General features: G+C 42.6%; 1 protein-coding gene across 5 annotated transcripts; it reads left to right on the top strand.

Moving 5' to 3' along the window:
* Positions 1–994: 994 nt before the first annotated feature.
* Positions 995–21,401, top strand: Nompc (no mechanoreceptor potential C). 5 transcript variants are annotated; one of them, XM_071790711.1, is made up of 16 exons: positions 995–1,109; positions 1,567–2,112; positions 2,468–2,569; positions 3,868–3,969; positions 4,304–4,420; positions 5,408–5,608; positions 7,069–7,452; positions 7,720–8,040; positions 8,252–9,479; positions 9,953–10,128; positions 10,483–10,911; positions 11,275–12,301; positions 20,076–20,203; positions 20,290–20,438; positions 20,752–20,911; positions 21,183–21,401. In XM_071790711.1, the coding sequence occupies exons 2-16, from the start codon at positions 1,783–1,785 to the stop codon at positions 21,399–21,401; spliced, it is 5,073 nt and encodes a 1,690-aa protein (XP_071646812.1). In that variant the 5' UTR covers positions 995–1,109; positions 1,567–1,782. The 5 variants fall into 5 exon arrangements, with proteins under 5 accessions (XP_071646812.1, XP_071646807.1, XP_071646811.1 ...); XM_071790706.1 differs by lacking the exons at positions 20,076–20,203; positions 20,290–20,438; positions 20,752–20,911; positions 21,183–21,401 and adding exons at positions 13,099–13,212; positions 15,148–15,415; positions 15,822–16,586; XM_071790707.1 differs by lacking the exons at positions 20,076–20,203; positions 20,290–20,438; positions 20,752–20,911; positions 21,183–21,401 and adding exons at positions 13,099–13,212; positions 15,148–15,415; positions 15,822–16,586 and having other exon boundaries at positions 997–1,109; positions 1,548–2,112.
* Positions 21,402–21,422: the final 21 nt, after the last annotated feature.

Here is a 21,422-nt window from a genome sequence, read left to right as displayed (position 1 = left end):
AATTGCAATTCAAATAGTGTCGTATCATTGCGAGATAGTTAGCAATTTAAATAGCGTTAAGTACTTTTTTCTTGCTCAAGTATTTCTTTCTCAATCATTGCGATTGGCTATGCTAAGCGCAACGATTGAGAAAGAAAAACATACTTAACGCTATTTTTAAACAAGGCGATTCTTTAAATTTACGTTTACTTTCAATCATCCATGAGAGATAAATCGATGCGAGAAGCTTGTATCTGCACATATTGTATAAGCTATATGATCTACAATTCTTCTGTAAATATTCAAATAAAAATATGTTTTTTAGAATTTTAAATTTCGGAACGTAAGTTGAATACTTTTCTCAATAATTATGATACTTTATGGAAAGAACTTCTTAGATTTTTTTACTTTTTTAATATTTTTACATTGCTTACATTACTTATAAAAATATCTCGAGATATTTGTCAAACGTTCCCTGATCTTTTTCACAGCTAATTGGCTTGTAGGCGTTATTTAACGTCATCTGTGTTCCTTATCACGCGACTCTTATTTTCCAGTACTACCGGAAGAAAAAGAACATATCGAGAGAGCGAAAAATAGAGACCACGCACGAGCGAGGTCCTTAGGTCTTGGGCGAGAGAAAGCGAAGAGGAATGAGGGACGTTATTCAGAGCCGTGGCAGAGTCCGGTGGATTCAAGATAGACGGATAGCGTGCCTGCCGGGCTGGTCCGGAAGTCGCGTGTCGACGGCAGCCATAACAGCCCCTCCGCGACTCTCACCCTTCCCACCACCTCCTGCTTGATTTCCTTAGCTGCTACCAGCGACGACCAGCACGGCCTACCACGAATTCGCGCCTGTGTACGTGAAAAGCAATCCGTGCAGGTCGAGGGTGAAGGAGTATTAGTGCAACATTACCCTAACGAACCGCGAGAACGAGTCGGCGATTGGTCGATCCTGCCGAGCGAGCGAGGCCCGAAGGGAAGCAACCCTCTCTCTTCTTCTCAACTCAACTCTGGATTAGTCTGGATTACATACCGTCTTCAGAATCGCCAGGCAAACCGTGCCGTTAACACTCGTTCGGTGCCGTTAATTTTTACTCGACATAATTGGCTGAGTAATAAAATTAACAGTGCGTCAATTGCAAGGACCTTTCGCTTGTGTCAAGACGATAGCTCTCATACGAAAGCGCGAAATAAATCTAACAGAATTATTAGAAGCGTCGTTACGTTCAAGGCATTAATCTCTTCTTGTGACATTTACGCTTGTAGAAATATTCAAAGATTCATCGAACATTGAACCATAATCACAAAATTTACCGAATTCTGAGTGACACAATATCATCCAAAATATTGTACAAATATTACAAATGCTATGATAAGATTAATACCTTAAACATAAAGACGCTTCCAGTGACTTCCGTTAACTTACTTCGCGTTTTCTATGAAAATCGTCTTGAATGTTTCAAACGTATCATTCCGATGATACATTTGAAGCATATATTCTTCGTACTTATTGTAAATATACATCGATTCTACAAATAATTGTTTTTTTTTTCTGTAAAATAAAGCTGTCTCACTTCTCGTTAGCTCTTAAAATCGTTCAAAACCGTTTAAACGTGAGCGTCGTCGTATCTTCCATCCTGCCAAGTGTACGTCGTGCCAGACGAGAAGATATCTACCCGGTGGCCGATACAATTTCTCGCTGTTCCATGTGTCATTAACGGTGTGCAATTCTGAACGAGAGCGAGTCACTCGAGCGAATCATGCTCGCGTTCCACGCGGAGGGATCGTACGTAGCATAGCATGAGCAGTAACAAGAAACCACCGGGAGGCAAGGACGACAAGAAGAATCCCTCCAGCAAAGAGGACAGCCCGTCAGGTGGTAAGGATGATGGTGGTTCAGCCTCGACGGGAAGCAATGGCGGTGTTGCGGCCGCAGGAGAGCCGTCGCAGCCCGGAAGTAAGCCTAGCTCCGCCGGCGCGACCGCCAGAGAAGGGGCCCAGAGGCTGCTGGGCCTGGCGGCGCGCGGGGAATGGGCCCCCGTGGACCAACTGCTCAAGTCCCTGGAGAAGACGGTACAGAGCGCGGGGGACGATGGCTTCATCGTGCCGCTCGCCGGTGTTTTGGACACGGTCAGTTTCGTTCGTATTATTCTTTTACCGAAGAGTCTCTGACACGAAAGAAATCAATGCGTAATATTTTTAAAAATCTTCTTAACGTTTTCATGGACGAAATAAGTCGCGGAATATACGCGATGACTTGCGGGAATACTTTAATAGAAAAATGTTTAACAAAACAGGACCGATTTGATGTACAATTTAGAGAAAAGGCCATTTACGATCAGGACTGGGGTCTTGATTACGTAATAATATTACTCGCGTGAATTTATGTAAGGAAAATTTTAGATGGATGTTAGATACTCGGAACAATCGTAAAAAGATCGCACGACAAACTTATTTTCCTAGGCAAAGATTTTTTTATTTGCAGACGACGGGGATGACGCCGTTGATGTACGCAGTGAAAGATAACCGCAGTGCGCTGCTCGATCGGATGATCGACCTCGGATCCGACGTGAGCGCCAGAAACAATGCAAGTATTCCGTGATAAATAAGATAAATCGCTCATTAGACCGAGATCGATCTTGAGCTTTGATAAAATTTAAGAAAACATTAATTACTCTGTTGCACTAAGAATCATGTCGCATCAGACGTGACCGGATGAATTTTTCAAGATATTCCACTTAAAACCAAAGGAAAAAATGTTTGATTCATCATTCTTTGATTCATTGCCGTCGCGATAAGTTCTCGTGCTGGGGTTACGTGGCGCTGGCACGTAATAGCACCTGCGAAGGTGACGCGTGCCACGAAAGGCGTACAGCTAATGATCAGGCCGCAATCTGTGCTAAGTTGAGTCACCTAACATATAAGTCGGGAGGGGACGATTGCGTGAAGGAGAGCCAAGGTCAAGGGGCTTATGCTTACTGACCGAGTGGACAAAGACGGGCACCCGTGTAAATGAATAAGTAGGCCACCGAGTCAGCTAAACTATCAGCCGCAACGAAAAAGGGATCCGATCCTTAGAGTAGATTAAAGTTTGATCGTTAAACCTTTAAAAAGCTGCCCGCAAACGGGCTTTTTGCGCTTGACATTCTGGACAGGGGTTCAATTATGTAGCGCGCTCGGTGTAACCTTCTGAAAGTCATTGGGAACGCCACTGCACTGCAAGAACTGTATAGTAAAATTTATTGATTTCGAATGCTCTAAGCGTCGGGACAAAGAAGAGAGAAGGAGAAGAATGATGATCGCGTTATTTAAAATTTCCGGGTGTAGGCTGTAACGTGTATAATCATTAACGAGTAAGTTATGAATAAGAGAAATTATTATTATCAATAAGAGATGTAATTATTATTACCAGTGCGCGCGTAGGTGGGCTTTCTGCATATGACTGACGTTGTTCCTTTTGCTTATGTAGGTACTACTGAACGGCGTGCCGTTAACTATGTTAGAGCATCACTTTGCAAACACGTGCAAGGCGTTGCAATACTCCCTACTATCGATCTACCGCTCCCACAATGATTCCAATATAATTTTCGAATAGCATGCTGATACGCCGTGATCAGAAACCTGAAACCTGAAACATCATAAGGGTCAGCCCGACGGGTGCGGCAGGACGAAACTCATGGCTCCATTACCGCTTTACTTATTTCCATAACACTCTTCTCGTACATTAACTACTACTAATCCGATGAAAATCGAATGAAAGGAATTTAGGGCGACCACATAACTAGTTTGCTAGTTCAAGATTATCGGATAAATTGAGCGAGGTTTTCGAATAGACGTTCGAGATAGACGCGTACAAAATGCATTTCATTGACACATTTTCTACAGGACAATTACAATGCTCTCCACATCGCTGCTATGTATTCGAGGGAGGACGTTGTTAAGTTATTGCTGTCCAAGAGAGGCGTTGATCCCTATGCCACTGGAGGGGTACGAATAATTTTATTCTTGTAAAAAAATCGATAGCAGTTCCAAAATCAAATTGATAATTTTGAGAATCTTGATATTCTTTAGAAAATAGTTTTACTTCGGATTGCTGCAAAAGATTTAATTTTGTCTAGACAGATTCTCTGACTAATTTCAATTTATATATTTTTTTTAGCTATTTTACTTGGTCACGATTTTGGTATTAAAATCACGAGACAATTATGGATGCAAATTATCGCGAGTGCTAGAATCGACATTAAACAATCTATTTAAATTACTCTATTTAATAAACATCGGCAGATAAATTTCTTGAAATATATTTATGTAATGTGCCTAGCCGAGACAACAAACGGCAGTTCATCTGGTGGCATCAAGACAAACGGGCACCGCGACGTCGATTCTACGAGCTCTCCTGGGTGCTGCCGGACGAGATATCAGGCTAAAGGTCGACGGTGTAAGTAGCAGCTCCGAAATAATTTCATAAAGTTGCATAGAGGACAAATATAGGAGCTTTAGTAAATGTAACAGTTTGATGGAAATTGCCAGTCGAGTCGATCTCTTCAATATTCAGGACGAGCTAATCGTGTGACACCATAAGTAGATTAATGTTGGCCCCGAAAACTTCGAATTAGACGAAGATAAAGATTTTTCTGCAATAACCGCGGCGTGATGTTCCCGTTTCGCGTCCGCGTTTCTCGCGTGACAGGTGCCGCGCGCCGAGAGATCGCTACCTGGTACCGAACGGCGCCATAACTCTTCTCCAGTTCGCTTTTTCCTCCCTGTCTCCCTTGCCCTTTGTCATACAACCGCGTCGCGATAGTACGACGCCGCTGATCGGGACAGGAGACCAGCCTTGTATGGAAGAAAACAATAACGATTCATGTAATATCGAGCCGATGCATATTTAGACGTCTCGCATAAGCACGAAAAATTCTCCTATCATATATTATGATAATACCTGTCACAAAATTTTCTTATGCGAAATAGTAGTAAAAGTATCTCTAGATAAAATGTCTCTACGATTACTCCTAGCACTTTCTGTATCTAATAATTGTAATTTCCTTTATTTTGCTACAAATGACATAAACATTGGATATTTGCAAAAAAAAGTTTGAGAAATATACTTTACGTGAGCAGTAAAAAAATAATAAAATGGAACGAAGCATTATTTCTCGAATTTTTTATAAACAGCGATTACTTGATGCGCCATCCGCAGCAAATAAAAATCACATTCTTAAAATAAATTATAGTTGATATAAAAATTAAAAGAGTTTTCTCTTTATATTTTTAATTTTCGTATTTTTAATTTTCGATTTCTTTGTTTCATCATATTACGTAATATAATCAAAACTGTGAGTATAAAGGTCGTATAAAGATCGTATAAGGATAGAAAGGATTTCTATTTATTTCCAATTCTTTTTAAATCTTATTTCCGTCGCAGAAAGGAAAGATACCTCTTCTGCTAGCGGTCGAGGCTGGCAATCAGTCGATGTGTCGGGAACTTCTGGCACAGCAAGCGCCTGATCAGCTACGTGCCACTACGCCAGCCGGCGATTCTGCTCTGCATTTAGCCGCTAGAAGAAGAGACATCGACATGGTGCGGATCCTGGTGGATTACGGCGCGGCCGTCGACATGCAAAATGTACGTTAAATCCAAGCACGAAGATCCCAGGTGAAGTGAAATTGAGTCGATAATAATCGTTGGGCGGTATATCGTTGAAACTTTGCCAATTATATACATAGTACTTCCGAATGCTTTGAAGCTCGCAAATTATACGTTGCGATGTAAATACAATGCGAATACTCTTTACTATTTTTGCCCACATTTTGGTATACCAAAATGGTATATTCGTTTAATTATCCTTTTCACGCTTTTATGACAGTCGGAAATTACCATTTATCTGTTTTATCTTTTAAACGCACAAACAATTTCGAACTTTCGAAATATAAATGTGCAATTTTATGCTGTTTAATTAATTTCCGGTAAAATTAATAGAATACAAACTTTTGATAGTAGATTATGAAATTTTATGTCATAACGCAAAGCGCTAAATATCATGTGGTACCGCAACTACCCAGTTCTGTTCTAACTTTAAATTTTGACCCTGCAAGAAAACTGAGTACAAAAGTTGACAAGATCGATCGTACACGAAATAGAAATGACGCATGATAAATTGCCGCAACTGCAAAGTTATATTTCTAAATGAGTAATAATTGGGAACGAGGCGGTCGTAAAATTTACGACAAGGTCTTAAACTTCCTAAAAATTACTTACAATTGCAACCTGCGTTTGCCTTATAATTTTACAATTCTTTGTTGATTTTACTATCACGCAACAATTTATTTAATGATTCTTAATTGAGTCGCAAAAATTTATTACGACACGTAAACATAATACAAGAGAATAAATAATGTCGCATGGTCAATTTATACTAGCAGGACTTAAATTTTCAATTAACGCTAATGTAAATGTTAATTTACCTTAATCAGGTTAATTGTGGAATGGCAGATAATTCGTTAGGATTACTCAAGTGAAGAGACACAAGAATCCGATAATTAATGTGTGGCTTTATTCTCGTGTATATAACAGCGTGCGTAGAATCGACGGAAACGGAAACGGAAGAAGGAAGAACAGGAACGAAAAAAGAACTAGACAGTCCGACATGGACCATAAACTAAAACTGAATATAATATCGCTCTTAATGTGAGCTGAATAACAAACAAAAGAAACTAATATATATATATATATATATATATATATATATATATATATGTGTGTGTGTAAATATGTAAATATGTAACAGTATATATGATACACTTAAGATATGATATTAGGAACAAAGTAACGTGACAAAAGTTTATTAGTTATTACTAATGACAAGAGTTATCGCTTAATTGCATAATTTTGATTACCAATGTAGTTAAAATGAAAAAGAAGCGACAATTTTCCTTTTATCATTTTACACAAATATAAAATTTAAAATAAAAAGGTTTTTTAAAGAGTATGAAACATACCCTTTAAGAAACCTTATAAAATATACAATGCTATTGAGAAATATCTAAACTATATCAGCTATCTAAAAAATGTAACGTGTATTTCAGGGCGATGGGCAAACTGCGTTACACATAGCGAGTGCCGAGGGTGATGAAACCTTAGTAAAATATTTTTACGGTGTCAGAGCCTCCGCCTCGATCACCGATCATCAAGATCGAACGCCGATGCATTTGGCCGCGGAGAACGGTCATGCTTCCATCATCGAGCTACTGGCCGATAAATTCAAAGCAAGCATCTTCGAAAGGACGAAAGACGGCTCCACTCTGATGCACATAGCATCGCTGAACGGACACTCGGAATGTGCCACTATGTTGTTCAAGAAAGGCGTGTATCTGCACATGCCAAATAAACGTGGTGCCAGATCTATTCATACTGCTGCAGGATACGGCCACGTGGGTATTATCAGCACTCTGCTGCAACGAGGAGAGAGGGTAAATAATCTGTCATCGCTATGGAAAATACTATTGTTCTCACGAATAAAGATACCATACGAATGCAAAATTAATTTCTTTCTTATGAACATAAATGTCGCATATTTTTAAATCAATTTTCTATATTTATATTATTTTGAGTGTCAGATTTTTGATGAAAAAAGTTTCTTGAAAAGAATCTTACAATCCAATATGAGATCAAGTGTCAAGAGATTCAGTTTTTATGCAATTTAAAGATTTTAAAGTATATTTTTTTGTTGCACACAGGTGGACGTGGTAACTAACGATAACTATACGGCACTCCATATAGCCGTGGAAAGTGCCAAACCGGCTGTCGTGGAAACCCTTCTAGGATACGGCGCAGAGGTACACGTGAGGGGTGGAAAACTTCGGGAAACTCCGCTTCACATAGCTGCCAGAGTGCCCGATGGCGACAGATGCGCTCTGATGTTATTGAAATCTGGGGCAGGTCCCAATTTGACAACCGATGATGGCCAAACGCCCGTGCATGTGGCAGCCAGCCACGGAAATTTAGCGACGCTCCTTTTGCTCCTCGACGATGGTGGAGATCCAATGTTTAAATCAAAAGTACGTCGACAAAACAAGAAATGAGATCTAATTCAAAAATACAATCTCTATATAATTATGTAATGTTGTAATAATTAAAAAAATCCAACCTTGTTCTCGTCACATTCTGTATAACGAGTATTACACATACGATAACTTTTTTGAGACGATGAAATAATCTGTAATGTTATTAAATTATTTCTATTTATTTTAAGATTTCTATTTTCCTTAGAACGGAGAGACGCCCTTGCATTTAGCCTGTAGGGGTTGCAGAGCTGACGTGGTCCGGCACTTGATAGAATTCGTAAAGGACAAAAAGGGTCCGGAAGTAGCGACCGCCTATGTGAATAGTTTGACCAACGAGGGTGCCAGCGCGCTTCATTACGCAGCCCAAATCGAACCCTCGGAAGTAAGCACTCCCGGCGATGATCGCGCTGTCGTTCGCGCCCTTCTCGATAGCGGAGCGGACGTTTCGATGCAGACCAGACAGGCCCAGGAATCGGCGTTCCATCATTGTGCCCTCGCGGGCAACAACGAAGTCCTGTCGGAAATGATCAGCCGCATGTCGGCTACGGAAGTGCAAAAGGCCTTGAACCGGCAGAGCGCCGTGGGTTGGACGCCGTTATTGATCGCCGCTCATCGGGGCCACATGGAACTGGTGACCACACTCCTCGCCAATCACGGCAGGGTAGACGTGTTCGATCTTGAAGGTAGATCTGCTCTTCATCTAGCCGCCGAGCACGGCTATCTTCAGGTTTGCGACGCATTGCTGGCGAACAAGGCTTTCATAAATTCCAAATCGCGCGTGGGAAGGACCGCCCTACACCTGGCTGCCATGAATGGTTACACGCACCTGGTACGGTTCCTCGTGCAAGATCATGGCGCCGCGATAGACGTGCTCACCTTGAGGAAGCAGACTCCCCTTCATCTGGCGGCGGGTGCGGGTCAGTTGGAGGTCTGCAAGCTACTATTGGAACTCGGCGCCAGTATAGACGCCACGGACGACCAAGGACAAAAGCCGATCCACGCCGCAGCGATGAACAACTACGCTGAAGTGGCGCAGCTCTTCTTGCAGAGGCACGCCAACCTGGTGATGGCCTGCACCAAGGACGGCAATACCTGTGCCCATATCGCCGCCATGCAAGGCAGCGTCCGGGTGATCGAGGAGCTGATGAAGTTCGACAGGCAAGGGGTGATAACCGCCAGGAACAAATTGACGGAAGCGACTCCTCTGCAACTGGCGGCGGAAGGTGGACACGCCGAGGTCGTGAAGGCTCTGGTTAGGGCCGGGGCGTCCTGCGCTGATGAGAATCGCGCGGGTTTCACCGCTGTTCACCTGGCCGCTCAGCACGGTCACGGTCAGGTACTTGAAGTGATGAGGTCAACGCAATCTCTTAGGATATCCAGCAAGAAGCTTGGCGTCACCGCGCTTCACGTTGCTGCTTACTTTGGACAAGCCGGTGAGTAAGAATCTCGTACAACAATAACAATTGTGTTTACACTGTAAATCCAAGTGTATTATTTCTACACGCATAAACGTCTAAAAATAATACATTTGATTGAAGTTTGTTTTACATGTTGCGTGTTAAATTAACACGTTTAATCGTATTAAATTAAAAGTTAATACGTTCAACCGTGTTAAATGACATGATTTAAAACGGCAAGAAATGTGTAAGAAAAGTTTCAGTTAAACTAACATATTTGGATTTGCAGTGTAGGCATGGATTATTAGTAATTAGCATCAATACATTAATAATAAAGTAAAGTATTTACGAAAAAACTATCTATAAAATTTGAATACATTAGATATATCCGTAATCAATATCTTTTAAAATCATTTAAAAAAAATTAAATACGTTAAAAATAATACTTCTTTACTTCTACTATACTTCTTATAATTTCTTTATGATAAGAAGACTCGGTTTTGTTTTAGATACGGTTAGAGAACTGCTAACTCATATACCTGGAACCGTAAAATCTGATCCACCAACTGGAGGATCCTTAGTAGGAGAGTTAGGAGCTGAGTCCGGTATGACCCCTCTTCATCTAGCTGCCTATTCCGGAAACGAGAACGTCGTACGACTTCTTCTCAATTCTGCGGGGGTTCAGGTATGACCGACGATAATTTAGTAATGATATTTTATTCGGATTTGGCTGATCTTAATTTATGACATTGCTCGAATAAAATTCTATTTATAAAAAGTATTTATAAAAAAAGTACGTGCTCTCTAAAACGATCTTGATAAAAATTAAAGAACGCTTACATCACAAACTGAGAATATATCACAATAAAAAAAATTAATAAATTTAATGTGCTATACTTGTCTAATATGTATTTTTATTTCAAAAGAATTAAAGTTGAGAAAAGTCAATTATTTTTACATTAATTTTCTCAAGCTGTTAAAAAGGACTAAACTACTGCATTGAATACTTCGTTTGAATACGAGAACGTTCTGACCGAAGGTAGACGCAACGACGACGGAGAACGGCTGGAACCCCCTGCATCTGGCTTGCTTCGGCGGTCACATAACTGTCGTGGGTCTGCTGTTGAGCAGATCGGCGGAATTGTTGCACAGCGCGGATCGTTACGGCAAGACCGGGCTGCATATCGCGGCAACTCACGGTCATTATCAGATGGTGGAGGTTCTTTTGGGTCAGGGAGCGGAGATAAACGCGACCGATAAGAACGGTTGGACACCGCTGCATTGTGCGGCACGCGCCGGCCATTTGGACGTCGTGAAGCTGTTGGTGGAAAGCGGCGGGTCTCCGAAAACCGAGACGAACCTCGGCTGCGCGCCGATCTGGTTCGCCGCTTCCGAGGGTCACAATGATGTGCTGAAATATCTCATGGAGAAGGAGCACGATACGTACGCTCTGATGGAAGATAGGAGGGTAAGATATCCGTCCTGGTAAGAGGAATAGATGGAAACTGCTCAAATGTCGAATTTCTAAATTGTAAATTTTTAAGCTATAGGTTTTTTTTATCTTTTACACTAAAATCTAATCGCGATATAATTTTGAAGCATCTAGGCACGATTATAACTTTATTTAGAAAAATATAAAATAAATGTTTTACACTTTTTACAGTAATTTACATAATTCGTATATATTTATATGCATCGTAAAATTCGTTATCTGTCTCATATTTCGCGAACAAATAATTGTCATAACGATATCCGGAATACAGTATTGTAGTAACTTTCAATTTTCTCGAATTCAACTTCTTAATTTTCAAGTGAATCGTTGCGTTTACAGTTCGTCTACAACATGATGGTCTGCAGCAAGAGCCATAACAACAAACCAATTGAGGAATTCGTTCTGGTGTCACCCGCGCCAGTCGATACCGCGGCCAAGCTATCCAACATCTACATGAAGCTTTCCGAAAAGGAAAAGGAGCGCGCCAAGGATTTAATCGCGGCCGGGAAACAATGCGAGGCAATGGCCACCGAGCTGTTGGCTCTGGCGGCGGGCGCCGACTCGGCCGGCAGGATCTTGACGTCGATGGATCGCAGGAATGTCGAGTTCCTGGACGTGTTGATCGAGAACGAACAGAAAGAGGTGATCGCGCATACCGTGGTGCAGCGCTATCTGCAAGAGCTATGGCAGGGTAGCCTGAATTGGAACGCGTTCAGGACGATCCTGCTGTTCATCGCCTTCATCGTGTGCCCGCCGGTCTGGGTGGTGTTCGCCCTCCCGCTCGGTCACAGGTACAATAACGTGCCCATCATCAAGTTCATGTCGTATCTCACGTCGCACATCTATCTGATGGTCTTCTTGCTACTGGTGGGCATCACGCCGATCTATCCGGTGGTGAGGTCCAATCTGATACCGTACTGGTACGAGTGGTGCCTGCTGGTGATGCTGTCAGGACTGTTGCTGTTCGAGCTGACGAATCCCAGCGACAAGAGCGGCCTCGGCTGGATCAAGCTCGCGGTGCTGCTCTTCGGCATATTCGGCGTCGCGTTCCACCTGATGGGATTCGTAATCGTGGAGAGACCGTACTGGCCGACTCTTCTCTACCTGAGAAACCAGCTTTTTGCCCTCAGTTTCCTTTTAGCTTGCGTGCAGATCCTGGACTTCCTGTCGTTTCACCATCTATTCGGGCCGTGGGCCATCATCATCGGTAACCTTATGAAGGACCTCGCGAGATTTCTCGCGGTGCTCGCGATCTTCGTCTTCGGCTTCTCCATGCACTTCGTCGCGCTCAATCAGGCGTTCAGGAACCAAACGCCGCAGGAAGCGCGCGCGGAGGACAGAAAACAGAGGAAGCCGTTCTCCGACGGTAAGTTCGAAACGCATCATTCTCTCACTTCTATTGTCCCTTCCCTTCTTCGATCTTCTTCCCCCCCCCCCCTTTCTCTCTTTCTCTTTCTCTCTGCCTCTTTTTCTCTTACTGTATACCTTGACGCCAATCCAGAGCTAGTGGCGCAGTTAATTGATTTTTTACAGCCCCGTCTATATAGGATATATACATATACGCGCACACGTACTGTAGATACGACATGTACCGTAGATACGTTATGTAGATACCTAACGTAGGGCTAGATCTTAGATTGGCAATCGCTTCGACGCGCGGTACTGGTTTCTATTAACAGGACGTAGACAGTGCTTTCGCCCACGCAGGTGCTAATTCGCGTGGGTACCGTGAGATAACGGTGCGGTTCCCTCCCTTTGTGCAAATCGGCGATCGCGTTCTTCCTCTCCTGCGTTAATTTATATCAGGAATTATACAGAAACTACGTGAGTGCAATTTCGATGAATTCAGATTTCGACGTTACGAAACGCCTCGGATCGGAAGTTAAACTCATCGAAATTGCACTGGTGCTGTGCACCCGGCGCGTAATTCGTATGCAGAAACAAACACGTTTACCCTTCGGAAACGTTTCCCCCCGTCCCTCCGCTAAAAATTTACTCCCCATTTTGAAAGAGTCGTTGACGTTGTGGTCCAGTTCGCACTCGTTAGATTTCAGTAATTGTCATTTTATTAAAGTCCCAGAGTAAAAGTCTACTTCATGTCGATCATACTCAGAGACATGCGGAGCGATACAGAATCATAACCGGAATGAATTGCAATGATAGATTTGTTGGCCAATGTTACGGAATGGATGATGGAGACGCCACCAACGGCGCCTCCTCGTCGCTACGGCCGCTACAAGAAAAAGAATGAGTGCTGTGACGATAACAGCAGAGATTGTAAGTTTTCAGCTGATTGAGAAAGATTAATCAGAAGCAACCCGAGCGGAAAGCGAACCGAAAACCAAAAAAAAATAAAAATAATAATTCGCGCACGCGGAATGAATGCGGGACGCGATCCATCTCGGTGTTCGTCTCGTCTGCATCGTGCATTTGGCCAGTGTGTGTTGTCTGCTGAGACTGCTGCCTGATATGACGAAGCGAAAGAAAAGAAAATAAACGAGAACCAAAAAAAAAAAAATCTCATATCAATCCTTGTTCGCGTAGTATGCTGTGATTCGGGGGCGACGGTAAAAAGATGACGGCAAAAACCGATTGATAGAGGAATTTTCGCTGAGAATAATATCTCTCGCTTGTGCAAATAGCACCGCAGTCGTTTAAAACACCCCGGTGCAATAACCATTAGTTATCACGGTAATTGCAGAATTTCTTTTAAATTCTTTTTACGCTCCTCTTTACCTCAGATCCGTCCGCTGATCGGAGCGAAGCGTCCGCATCGCAGCGTACCGAGCAAATATTTATAAAATTGGTCTGAAAGCTCGAGAACGACGTTACTGTCTATGCAATTGATTGGCTGTCGATTAGCGTTATACTGCCTTATACGGAGCATATGTGCTCGTGTCTCTTTCACAGCCTCTGCCCGTGTGCATCCCCGTGTCTCGCTGTACGTATGTGTCCTGTATATGTATTACATACATACATGAACGCGCGCACACACACACACACACACATATATGTGTATGTACGTGCGTGTCTCTCTGTATTTATATCATATGTTATCTGTAATAACTGTGAGTTTGCTAGAATTCGTGTTTATGCTAGTGGATGACGCCGATGTTGTATGCAAATTCATGATGTGCATCAATCGCACGGTCGTTTTTTTTATGTGTGACTCGATCGACTTTGCGGACTGTCCCACACCCTTTCCTTCACGGAGAATCGCCCCTTCAAAAACACCCTCCGCGTCTCCTCCTTTTCTTCTCTTCTCTCTCTTCTCCATTTTTTTTTGTCTCAACGAACCGTTACAGGATGCCCTCGGCCGAAAAAAAGGATCTTTTCGCCCTCTTCCCGCCCTCCGTGTCCCTGCATGCAAGCAACATATATTTTGCGCGATGTTTTACGCGTCCGCCCCGCCTTTGGAGTCGTGCAAGCCAGGCAAGCGGAGGAGGAGGGCGTGCATCCCCCGAATTGCATGCCGCATCCTTTTATCCACTGCAAACGTATCGCGCGACACGTTTGTCAAAATCGCCCACCCGCGCCCTCCTCTCTTTCTCTTTTTCTCTCTCATTCAGCATGGAATGGCACGACGAATGTCCTCCCCCATTGTTCGATCACTATAGCTGCCGTGAGAAAAGGCGCACCGGTAACGGAATGCATCCCCCCTAATTAGCGAAACGCATCGCAGGGCTCGTCGCGCGTCTTCGTAACGCGCATGGTCCGACGATAGAACTTTATCATCACCACTATCTTTTGTGGACGAACAGAAAAAAAATAGAGAAAAAAGAAAAAAAAGGGAAGCGCGATTACATCCGAGTCGGATGTAAGTGCAAGACGAATTTAGAGCGACGAGGCGGAAAAGACGAGTGACAGTACGTACTCGACGATGATATCGCAGCCTGCAATGAGAGGGTTCATGGCATGCATCCGGCAATTAGTTCGCAGCCGCAGCTGCAGAGCATGGCCAGAGTCTATATATAAAAGATATATGCATGAGCATGTTCGTTCCGTTTGTTCGTTCGCTCGCTCGCTCGATCGTTATGTACGTTATGGAATACTCACATGCATTCGTATATACCAAATAGTGAGTACCCACCGTAGTAGACGATCTGTAATGGCACGAAGCAATGAGCTAAAAAAAAAATAATAATAATAAGAGAACGAAAGAGCTATCAAGAAACGTCTTGTGTGTGTGTTGTGTGTGCCTCGTAATTCCAGTAAAGATGAATCCGCTACGCGCCTTCGAGTATCTGTTCTTCGCCGTCTTCGGCCAAACGACCCACGGCGAGCTGAAGGTCGAGAACAATCAGCCGCAGTGGACCTCGGTCCTCTTCAAGTTGACCTTCGGCGTGTACATGTTGGTCTCGGTAGTGGTGTTGATTAATCTGCTGATCGCCATGATGAGCGACACTTATCAACGGATACAGGCGCAGTCGGACATTGAGTGGAAATACGGACTCAGTAAACTGATTCGAAACATGCACAGGTAAGCCCGCCCGACCTTTTACGAACTCTGAAGTAATCCTCACGTCCGATAATATAGCCGTCCGCTATGATAAAACGCTATGATAACCGACGCGCGGGTCAGTTCTGACCGAAATAGAGCATGTCCGATTTATCTTTTCCCACGTTCGGCCGGAAGCACACCGACGTTATAAATAGAAGTTAGCGTTACTTTGCGACGCTCTCGCGTTTTCCATCGCGTTTCCCCCGTGCGCGACTCACGTGCGGACAAGACGGGACCGTTGCACGTGCCGTTCGCTTTATACATATACTTTCATGTACAATCTCCGTAATGCCGCGCTCTCGATCGGTCCCTTAAGTAACTCGCGCTGTTAAGCATTCGGGGTTAACGGAGCATTCCGTGTTGGGAACGCGATTGCGTGTTGCAGAACTACCACAGCTCCGTCCCCGCTAAACTTGCTCACCACCTGGACCGTGTACTTCATCAAGCTGTGCAAGCAGCGCTCCGCGAAACGCAAGCGGCCCTCGTTGGTGCACATGATGGGGCTGGGGCGCGGCAGCCGTTTATCGCCGAGGTCCAAGATGGGCGCGAAATGGCTCGCCAAAATTAAGAAGGGCCAGGTCCGCCCGAAGGACAGCATGACCCTTTCCGTGGTGCACCTCAGCCCGCTCGGCAGTCAGTTGTCCTTCAATAGCGCGACCAGAATAGAGAACGTAGTGGACTGGGACTCGATTAGGAAGAAGTATCTCGCCCTGACCGGGAATGAGCCCGAGAAGGACGAGGAGAAGGAAGAGAAGGGCAACGAGGACGAGAACGAGGACGAAAGCGGGCCGACGGCATCCAACGCCTCGACGGTACCGGCGACAGTCCCGAATCCGCCCGTGTAAAAAAAATCGCCCTTTACTACCCCTTCGGCCGAATTGCCGAGTGCGCGAGTCCGCGCGTAAAAGCAGTGCGAGCAAACGAGCGATTGGCAATACCGTCGGCCGTCGCACACGATCCGTATCACTTACTAGACAGACTTGGCGACTAATTGCGCTAAAGATGCGCTCATCTCCCACGAGTAGTAATTAAAAATCGTAAACCGCTACCGCAGACACAAATCCTCAGACGATCGAGCGAGACCATCGTAGAGAGGATCCTCGCGCGATCCTCGACGCACCGGCGACCAGCCGAGCATTTAAGCATCTAAGTAAGTAAAGTGTCTCACGACGTGTGACACATGAATCTCGTAGGAACGCATATAATTGATGTTGTTTGTTGAGATATATGAGAATGGGCCAATTCCGCCGCAACACATCATATACCTTTTCCGTCACACTTCACGACCGGATGACGCCTGCGAATGCCGAATCGCCCACGAATCCCCCGTATCACATCCGCTCGCTCTCGATGTTTCATTGAATGTTGGATCATTCATCCGCGACACCGCAATGCGTTATCATCCGTAGGACGCAGATTTTTTATCTCGATCGATTCGTTGCGACGAGATTTTTTATTAGAAAGACGTTGCTGTAAACGTTAATTACAGTTAGATGGCTTGACTTAATCCGTGGATGTTTTTATAGAAAAAAAGTAGAAAGGACATCTTAAAGCTAAGTCTCAGCTGTTAACTTTAACTAACGTTTATAAGGACGGTTTGTAATAATAAAATATCCTTGATATCGCAAATGTTTAAAAGCACTAAGCATCTCTTACTTCGTTAAATGTCCTTTAAATATTTGTAATATTTAGGATAATTGCACGTAACATAAGTCACACAAGTCTCCTATAGTTTCCTTAATGTTTCATGCGCTTAAAATTAGAAACCGTCCCGTTAGACGAGAGCGCGTTTTTCTTAGGCGCTTGGACTTTTTCCGACGACAGGCAAAAAAAAAGACGAGGAATTCGTACGAGTCGCAGCATATATACCCTGTATGGCTTGAAATCGATCCTTTTTGCGACATTTGGTAGTAGCAACGTTTAGCATGTGTATGGGCAGTCGCAGAGAATTTTTGCATACGTCCAACGCGCAATATACACGAGACACCTTACGAGACACGTTATTGTTTAACGCGTATTTACAGTCAGGATGGATCCCATACTCGCGGTCGAGTTGTTGTTCTTCGCCATCTTCGGTCAGACGACACACGAACAGTTCAAGGTAGAAACAATGCAGCCCAAATGGACGACCGTCCTCTTCAAGCTCACCTTCGGCATTTACATGTTGGTGTCGGTGGTCGTGCTTATTAATCTCCTCATCGCCATGATGAGCGATACCTATCAGCGAATACAGGCGCAGTCGGACATCGAGTGGAAATACGGACTGAGCAAGCTCATTCGAAATATGCACAGGTAATAAGACGTACTGAAGAAAAAAAAAAGAGAAGAAGGAACGGTAGGTTGTTGCACGTTGCATGAAAGCACCATTGATCGTCGCACTAATCAATCTAATTTTTCAATACGCGACAGGACCACCACGGCACCATCTCCGCTGAATCTCCTGACCACGTGGATCACGTATTTCGTCAAGGTTTGCAAGAAACGCATGACCAAAAAGACACGGCCCTCTCTGATGCATCTGATGGGCGGCTCTCGCATGTCCCCTCGCAGCAAGATGGGAGCCAAATGGCTGTCCAAGATAAAGAAGACGCAGGTTGGGCACAAGGATAGTTTCAACTTATCAGTGGCCCATCTGAGTCCTCTCGGGAGCCAACTGTCCTTCAGCCACACCGTCAAGATCGACAACGTTGTCGACTGGGAGGTCGTCAGGCGCAAGTACAGAGATCTTTACGGCGAGAAGATCGAAGAAAAGCCAGTGGAGGAGAACAAGGAGTCGACCGAGAATCCGTTGGCAGTTTTGGAAGGCTCGTCGAGTGCAGCCGATAAATCGGGGCTTGGACTTGGAGCTTGAACGAGGAGAAAAGATACCTGCCGACAATATATGTTATATATAACTCTCACGAAAAAGAGTGAGAAAAAAAGAGAGATCAAAGCTCTTCCTATTTTCGCAGATTCGTCGCACTAACTGCGTTTATTTGTACATATATCGCTGTGGGGCGTATATACGGAGGACCTTGTCAGTATTTTCGAAATAAACGTCTAAGCTCAACTTTGCGTCGTCTGTACAGTTATTGTTAGCTAGCGAACCTGTACTCCTTGTGATCCATAGTCTAATCGATTACCTATAACACGTTTTAGAGGCTACCATGGGGAATCCCCGTGTGCATAGGGATCGTTCCACGTTACATTTGACGGTTAGTCATCAACATTATTTAATTATAAAATTCTCTTCCCACCTGGAATGTTTTATTGATCATATATGTACGACATATCTATATATATATACATATATAAATATCTATAGAGCGCAATTGCGTAACGGCTCAGTTGCAACGATGCACGCACCGATCATTATGCCTGCATCATGTTGCTCACGATATTTTCGTGTAACATATCGGCGCGCTCGATACACATATTTGTAGGATGTGTATCTGTATAGGGACAATATATTAGAATTGCCTTCGAAACTCACATTATTATATATACACACATAAACTTGACGTGTAGCATGTATATTATTTGTTGAAATGTTAATCGGAGTTAAACTCGTCTACAGGATTCACCTCTCGATCATTCGCACGTTGTAAATTCGGCTGGCATGCATCATAAATGTACACCCTCAACACCCTGTAAAAAGAAATAGTTAAATTAAAGCGAATTCAACATGAGAGATTTTTGTCTATGTGATGAACGCTTAATCTTTAAAATCGGGATTTGATTTAGAAATTTTGAATCCACTTCTATTTCTTTCTAATCGCAACGTATAAGTATCGCATAGACAATTTTTAAATTAAATGTAAAATTAAATGTGTAATTAAAAAATAGTCTTATATTATATACACGGAATTAATATCTTTTTAATTGTCGATTGTTTTACCAGAAAAATAAAATGCGTAGATAGAGCTAGAAGATAGAAATTCAATAATTCTAAAATTCACTCCCGATTTCGTAGATTAAGAATTTATAATTTTACAAAGAGTAAATTTCCATCGATTCCTTTTAAATTTCTCTATTTTTCACAGGGTGCATAAAGCGAAAATCAAAATGCAAAGTTCTCACGTTGCAAGCCGCATTCATCGCATCCATCCTGCATTTGTGAATGTGTTTTAGAAAACTTCTCACCGACGTGTCGAATGTGAACATCTCTTTGCAGTTTATTACTCATTGTCAAGTGTTCGCTCATCGAAATCTCTCGATGCTCATCTCATCGCATGTTTTAGGTTTTACAAAGCTCGCTGACTTTTCTTCTGATTGATCGCCAATTTTTACTGAACGAAGATTAGGATATTTGACTATCGTTAGCATGAATATATTCTACGATTTAATAGTCCAAGAACTGTAAATATCATATGATTTTTTCTGCTTCTAATCAAAATGATAATGAATAGAATAGCGTTAACACCAATCCATTATGTATTAGCAGTGGTCCGAAATTTGCAATTATAACTGGAATGTCTAAAATAATGATTACTAGTTACGAACACCCTGCCTCAGTTGTATTATACCGCTGTATTAGCGTAGGAATAAAACTAATTCAAACGCTATAATTTATAATAAAATATAAATAGGTGCGACAAGATAAGATTAACATATCAGTAAGATTCTTTTGACTCACCGTTCTTTTTCTCTGTTTGCACAGTGAAAGTTAGTGTGATCGATATCACGGAGAATCTTTTCTTCGCCATTTTCGGCCAAAAAGAGACCAACGCCTTTACGGTTTCATTAAGCAGCAAGCAGCAGCCGTGGTGGACGGTTAACTTTTTCAAGGTAATTTTTTCAGGAAATATAATTAGTTATATGTATAATCACCTCCGTTTAAGAATTTAAGAAATAAGTACTTTTCGTTTCAATAGGTGTCATATTCATTATACATGCTCGTCAGTGTCATAGTGTTGATTAATCTATTAATTGCTATGATGAGCGACACATATCACAACATTCAATCACAGAGTGACATCGAGTGGAAATACGGTCTCAGCAAATTAATTCGCAAAATGCAAAAGTAAGTAAACACAATTGTAACGAAAGATATTTCGCGAACACAAAAGTATTTAAATCCTTGATTTTTAAGCCTTCAACACAGATGGGTCTTGCAACTGTGTGCGCTTTCGTTAAATTACCTTAAATTAAATAAAAATGTAAGACTATTGGTTAGAATGATGATATATCGACAGTTAAATACCCAAAAAGTTTTTAAACGCCATGTAATTCTTTCATTAGACTTTCAATGAAACTTAAAGTGCAATTTTTTATGCATCATCCTTTAAATTTGCAAATCTTTACTGTAATTTTATTCTGACCCTTATTTTTAAAAGAACAAGGACAGCTCCCGCGCCGTTAAACCTCGTTACTACATGGGCAGAATATCTTAAGAACGCTTGTATGAAGGAACGAATTGCAAGGCAGAAGATCGGCAGATCGCGCGGATACATGGAACCCGATGTGCATCCAAGCGTTTTACCAAAATATTCTACCGTACGTAGATATTATTATGTTTATTATTCCTACTATTATTTTCAAGAATTTTTAAATGTTTTTATAATAAAATTAAAGTTTATTTAAAGAGACACATTCAACCGTGTACAATAATGTTATTTTCTAAAAATATTTTTGTAAAATAGAGCCATTTTTTTAAATGAGCCAAATTAAGAAGAAAGGTCCGAATTGTTTTATTAAGATTTCAGATGACTTTTCTTTTTCTTTTTATTAAATAAATGTTACATGACCTCTTCCTATTTTGTTTTAGAATACTAGAATGCTTCCACTACCGCGAGCAGCGAAGGAACGAATTAACTTCTCGTTACTTCAACCAAGTCCGACCATCAGTCAAGCTTCTTTAAATAATATTCCGAAGATACAAAACGTTATCGACTGGGATATAGTCCGAAGAAAGTATCGTATGCGATTTGGAGACGAAATCGAGAAACCGTCCAGTGGGGAAGCGACGCTTGCTGAAATGGCTTGAATCGCTTGAATAATAAAACCG

Source organism: Temnothorax longispinosus, chromosome 10 (assembly GCF_030848805.1).
Source record: "Temnothorax longispinosus isolate EJ_2023e chromosome 10, Tlon_JGU_v1, whole genome shotgun sequence".
NCBI lineage: Eukaryota > Metazoa > Arthropoda > Insecta > Hymenoptera > Formicidae > Temnothorax > Temnothorax longispinosus.
The sequence above is the reverse complement of the archived record's forward strand: the minus strand, read 5'-3'. Positions and strand labels throughout refer to the sequence as shown.

What these genes read in the sequence shown, in the direction of transcription:
- Nompc (XM_071790706.1), top strand. Translation starts at nt 1,783, where the DNA reads ATGAGCAGTAACAAGAAACCACCGGGAGGCAAGGACGACAAGAAGAAT. An exon ending in TGCTTACTTTGGACAAGCCG is followed by an intron (nt 9,480 to 9,952) that starts GTGAGTAAGAAT and finishes GTTTTGTTTTAG; the next exon opens with ATACGGTTAGAGAACTGCTA. An exon ending in CTGATTCGAAACATGCACAG is followed by an intron (nt 15,416 to 15,821) that starts GTAAGCCCGCCC and finishes TGCGTGTTGCAG; the next exon opens with AACTACCACAGCTCCGTCCC.